This window comes from Acartia tonsa, chromosome 9 (genome assembly GCF_053477335.1).
Source record: "Acartia tonsa isolate MP-2025a chromosome 9, ASM5347733v1, whole genome shotgun sequence".
Classification (NCBI taxonomy): Eukaryota; Metazoa; Arthropoda; class Copepoda; order Calanoida; family Acartiidae; genus Acartia; species Acartia tonsa.
Window position 1 is genome coordinate 10,499,703 of NC_137268.1, and position 6,304 is coordinate 10,506,006.

At 34.5% G+C, this 6,304-nt stretch overlaps 2 protein-coding genes across 2 annotated transcripts in view; one reads left to right on the forward strand and one right to left on the reverse strand.

Moving 5' to 3' along the window:
• Window positions 1-6,304, reverse strand: part of ndl (serine protease nudel) — a 215,943-nt gene that overhangs the window by 72,985 nt on the left and 136,654 nt on the right. The window lies entirely within an intron of this gene.
• LOC145328552 (dual specificity protein phosphatase 23-like) lies at window positions 3,949-5,006 on the forward strand. The gene has a single exon (XM_080172287.1). The coding sequence runs from the start codon at window positions 4,398-4,400 to the stop codon at window positions 5,004-5,006; it is 609 nt and encodes a 202-aa protein (XP_080028413.1). The 5' UTR covers window positions 3,949-4,397.

The window sequence follows — 6,304 nt, forward strand, 5'->3', positions numbered from 1 at the left end:
AATCTAATTTCCAAAATGAAATTAGTTTTTAGTAATTATAGAAAAGGAAATCTAAAATATACAAATTGCATTTTTAGAGAGCGAGGCTACTCTTCAAGTTATTTGTGATGATTGGTCTGTTGGTCTGTCAGGGATTCAGAAAAAATTTATTGATCTTTTTAGTATTTACACTACCTGCTAAGCTGAATTATGTTTTAAAATTGGATAAATGTATGTTAATTTTTACTTTTTTTAAAATTTGTTCTTTTCAAGAGTAATCAAAATTAAAGGCTTTTTTTGAAAGCTTCGCTATTATTGTATTTAGTCGTCCTTGCTTGGTAGACAGACATTTAGACATTTACATTTAAGCTTTTAAATTTTATCCCCTTTTCACCACTAATTATAAAAAGAAGCATTTTACATGCGTTTAAGGGCGCATGTCGTAATATTATTTGGTGGATTTTGATAATATATTTAATAATAACTAGCGGCTACGCCCCGAAGGTGGATTTGGGGGCTCTTATGGGTAAGTGGGACCCCAACGCCTGAAATTGATTGCAGCTGTAGGCAATTTTTTTTCTAGGGGTTATTTATCTTTGAATGTTGGGGGTACCATCCAAAAATAGTTTTAAACCTTTCTTGGACCTATAAGAAGCTTCGCTGTAAAAAGGAACATTTTTAGATCAGCAGGGGTTAGCTAAATCTAAAGTTACAGACAGCCAGCAATTCGTTGCTTTTTTACAAGGATTATTATGGAAATATTTTTCTTTTACAGTCCCCCCTTAAAACGCTACTTGTCTCTGAACTCGAGTTAAAGGATAATTAAGAAAATTAGGTAGCTTAAATTAAACCAATTATTAGAATACGGCCCACTACCCTCTTAAAGTTTGTGCTGCTATTGTATCAACAAAATGTTAGAAATAAGGTATCACCAACAAGCGAAATAAATCTAGAATAATATTTGGGGGGGGGGGGGGGGCAGATAAAATAGTCGTCATGTGTTGCCCCCCAACGACAGCTGAAAATCACGTATATGTGATTCCGTTGTTTGTTGGTATAAGCTGACAAAATGTAGACAGTTTCCCTCAGAGTACCTTTTGACAACAGATCCTCCCCCCCCCCCCCCCCCATTTGAGGGAAAGCACCAAAAACTACTTTTAATGTATTTGTATATAATATTTTTGTAACATAATATATAGTGCATTACTTATACATGCATGCAAATAAAGGTGTTCTATGGCGTCCACAAATTATTTTTTATTTAAGATAAACAGCCATACATTTTTCTAAAGATTACAGAATCGCATATATTAAATATATCAATACTTTCCCTTCGCCTTCATTCTGATTTTCTGTTTTGTTATTTTTAAGCATTGCAGAAATTAAGGACATCATCCGCTTGTGGGTTGCGATACTCTAAATCCAGCTCTGATATTAGGTTATGTATCATCCAACAGACAAAAAAACCTTCGACTGCTAGACCTTTGTAAAGGTTTTGAGGAATTTACACTTCCGATTTCCCCCATGTCTATTAGAATCACACATAAATCATAGCAGTAGTAGGTACCATTTTCAACGTCTCTAGTATGACATGGTGACGTCAAGAGTCGAACAACTTCCTGAGGGCGGACTTGATTGCACCACCACAAATGAATACGCCTAAAATTAAAGATTTCCTTTCCTCCTTAAACCTAGCTAAGTTAACGGACAATCCTATTATATAAAGTAGTAAGCGTTTTTTGTCTGTCCTGAAGGATCTCGCTAACTGCTAAACCGTTATTGTTCTCCTTTACTGTGAAGCTTCTTATAGGTCCTGGGAAGGTTTTGAACTAGTTTTGGAGAGGGTTTCTTTACCCCCCTCCCCCCAAAAATATTTTTTAACTCTTTTTAAACGCAAATTTAAAATGGGATAAGGTCGACTTTTCCCCCTCCTACCAGTGCCCCTAGAGGCTTCTAGGGGTGTAGCCGCTAGTTATTCTTAAAAAGAAGAGATTCAACATTTCTCCTTATACAAAATAAGTTAAAATGGGTACTTACCTTTTATGTTAAGACTATAATAGTCCTTTTCGTGGCAACGCCCCTTAAGGAGCGATTTGTCGTATTTATAAAATGGCTTTTGATATGTTATTTTAGGTTAGATTAGGTTATTTTGGGTTAGATGATTGCCCCACAGGGTTATGCAATTGGCCCCGCAGGGTTAGAGCCCACCGCAGGGGCTAGAAATAGGAGAAAAGCTACTGTGAAAAATACGAAGAATCGCCCCTTAAGGAGCGTTGCCACGAAAGGGACTATACCCAACTTAAGAGAGTATCCTCAAGATGCTTCGTCCCCTAAAATGAAATGGAGATAAAACCCTCTCCCCTAAGATTTATTTTTTTAAAAGCGAAGCTTTTCTATAATTAGGGTCGGTCCGTCCGTCCGTTCGAGATAGATAGCTTTTATTCGTTAATTTAGGCATATTAGAATTGTCCTATCGATTTCAAATTTTGCATGGTGATTCCTGTAGTAGTTAGGTACGATTTAAAAAGCGTAGCAACTCTATACTCATTACCAGAATGTCCGTACGTCCATTTTAAACATGTTGATTTTCTACTTTTTTAACAGCAAATTTTTATATGATCTAATTATTCGTTTGATCTGATTTTTGGTATATTGATTCCTGGGACAACAAAGAACAATTTTATAAGCGAAGCAGCTCTATAATCAAGTCCTAAAAATGTAAGTATGTCCATAAACATTATCCTGTATCAAGCAGTTTTGCAACAAATTTACTTACACTTTTGCTTCGACTCTTATACTTTTATATTCTGATTATTGAGTTCAGACACTATACAAGTGTTAATTTCCGTTTGTCCTACCGTTTCAGTGCTTCGCTTTTATGGATGTTGTCATCCTTGTTTCTTAATCGCTAAGATAAATATGTTACTTTATATCTAGCGGCCATGACTTCAAGGATGGGTAATGTACCAAATAGTCTAAAACCTAACCTGGACCAATACTGAACTTCCCTGAAAACTGGTCGAACCAGCAATCAAGAAATACTAGTGGACATACGTACATACAAACAAACATCATAATACTTAGAAATATCTTTGTCCAGAATATATATCCCAATTTCAGCTGAAACTCCTTTCAGGAAAAAGGAGAGGAAAAAAATATTTGCAAGGACAAAATTGTCAATTTCTTTAGTCATTTGTTGCAAAATTGTTTGCAAAAATAACAATTTAAAATGTTATATTTTTGTCTTTATATTGTCTGAAGCTAATTTATTTTTAAGTACTTAATTTTAATTGTAACTTTAAGTTTTTAACAAGTTATGTAAAGAAAGTACAAATTTTGATGACCCATATTAGAACAAGTTTATTTAAATAATTTGTTGTTCTTTTTTTAAAAACATACATAACAGTACGTTTTTTGTGAAGGATCTCAATAACTGCTGAACCGAAATGATTCTCCTTTACTATGTAGCTTTTGAGGTCCTGGAAAGGTTTTTAACTTTTTAGGGGGAGGGGACCATCACCCTCTACAGGGAAATCCATGGAAAGAAATCTCCCCCTCCCCCTCCGAAATTTTTACTTCATACTTTTTCTTTTTAAAATAAAATTGAAAATGGGGTAGGGTTCGACTAATCCTAACTTCAAACCTTCAAGTATCCTTAGATGCTTCTAGGGGCGTAGCCGAGGGTATAGATATAGGTTTGATGATCTTATTTACAATCTGCAGTAGTCTTCTATACCTTAACAAATTGTATAAATATTTGCATCTTAGCATTGTTCTCCCAAATTTTTTTTGTCCTTTCTCTAGTTGACCCACCCTGTCCTTCCTGTGTTTAATTTGACCGCTCGTTCTTTTCTCCTCGCCTACTAGCTCCGTACTTAGCTTTCCGTCAAATACATTGTATATTTGTAAACAATTATACTTTAGTTACAAGTTTAGTTTACTATAAGCGATGGTTATAAATGATAAAAATCAAGACCTTTTTTCGATATGTGATAAAAAAATCTAGTTTAAAAGAAATATGCTAATATTGCTTGATTAACATCTAATTCTACAAGAAGTGTATAGAGTTACAATATAATAAGGACAAGATTTAAAACTATGTATAATGAAATAGCCTGGATTCCTTTATAGAAAACAAGCAGTCCTCGAAAATTGCAGAATAATAGCCGAATTCCGCCAAAAGGCTTGAATCTAGAAATAAAATAGTCTAAAACCATACTGGGACCTATGTGAACTTCCCAAAAATTGAGAAGTATTAATTTCAGAGTAGTTATTAAAATCTTAAGCTTCAGACAGAAAAACCCTTTCTACTTTATATAATAGAATAAATATACTCTGTTTTGTGATGTTGTTCATCACAAAGCCAAGGTCAACCCAACTTCCAAGTGTAGCACAGCGGTCAAACTGTTGTAATTCAAATGTCAAGAGTATTTCATAATAACCATCATGGAGGAAAAGTTATTGGAAAAAGTTCAGCTGCAGCAACAATGGTCTCCCCAGTAGTGGGTGGGAGGGCATGGGGCGACAACCTGCCAACCAACTTGAGCTGGCTGGTTGTGAATAAGCTGGCAGGGTCAGCCTGTCCACAGTCAGAGCTGGAGCTACGCTCTTTACCTGGAATTAATATAACTCATGTAGTCACCTTATCTCCAGAAGCCAAACCTCCTAACTCTATAACAAAAATTCCAAATCTAAAATGGACCATCATTCCCATTGAAAACTTCCAAGGCGCCACTATTGAAGACTTCAACGCATTCTTTCAACTCCTAGCCTCTGATAATGATGTTGCTAGTGGTGAGAAAAATGGAGCAACTCTGGTGCATTGTAAAAGTGGTCGTGGCCGTACAGGCATGTTTCTGGCCGCATATTTGATGCGGTTTCACGGCATGTCGGCTTCAGAAAGTATAGCAGATGTGCGGGCAAAAAGGCCACATTCTATTGAGACCAAGGCACAAGAAGATAGTCTGCGGTTGCTAGAGGATTTCCTAAAATTATCACAAAAACCTTACACTGTGGGCAAGAATTGAATCAAGACAAAAGTAAGTGCCGAGCCCTGGGACCTATGTTTGGTGAAAATAGACATAAAACTATGATGATTCCAGGTAAAACCAAAATATTTCAGCGGGGGCTTTTTGAGAAAATTAGATTTGAAAATTTCAAGTTCAATTTTAACCCCCTAGGAGTTGCCGCATAATCATGACAATAAAAGCATATATTATTTATTTTAAATTTTGAACAACTTTGCTTTTATAAAGTTCTTCAAAAAACCACTCCTGGAGGGAGTTAATAAATGGCCATTTTTATCACTTGCTTTGCAAAGGTCACGAAAATTCAGCCTAAAATAAATCATACATAGAGAGATTTTAAGAAGGACTTCATCAAAGCAAAGTTGTACAAAATTTAAAATAAACAATATTTGCTTTTCTTGTCATGATTATGCGGCAACTCCTAGCGGGTGAAAATTGAACTTGAAATTTTCAAATCTAATTTTCTCAAAAAGCCCCCGCTGAAATATTTTGGTTTTACCTGGAATCATCATGGTTTTATGTCTATTTTCACCATACATAGGTCCCAGGGCTCGGCACTTATTTTTGTCTTGATTTAATTCTAGCCCACAGTGCTTAAAATAAGGGCCAATAAATTTGATACTGATCTAGATTATTTGTTTCAGAAAAGTTTAGAAGCTATTATCATATTTCTACACACTAAATGTATTAACTTTTCAGGTTAAGATAATAGTTCCTTATTCCCAATGTTTTCAAGCTTTACAAAAAAATTGGCACATTTACAAAGTACCTTGTTTAGCATCTAACAACTACCTTCCTCCATTTGATTTTTAAAATCCAAAATAAATGGGGAGAGGGGTAGTTCTTTTGATGAATTAATTAGCCCTTATAGGGTTAGAGGATTTATTCTTTTAATATAACCCTGTATGTAACACCTTTATAAGAGTTGCTACTTAATTTTGAATAATTTAATGTTTCATATTTTATGTTACATTTGCCTATACGTGTTTAGAGCTTCCATTCTCAAATAATATTACATAATATTTTTTAATGACCTTTTGTTGTATTCTTTTCATTTTAAGAATTTAAGAGAAGCTTATTTGTAAATATGTCATGTTTCAGATTTAGAATGAGTGAATGTTTTATATGCAAAGATGTCAACTCAACCAAATGTATAGGGAAGGAAAGAGATATTATAAAAGCTTAAAATCTACAGCAGTGATGTTGAAGTATTGCTTATCATTTAAAAAAAAAAAATAGTTTTTTCCATTCCTAATAGAATTTATAGTTTGCAAAATTAAATATAAGGAGGGAGGGTA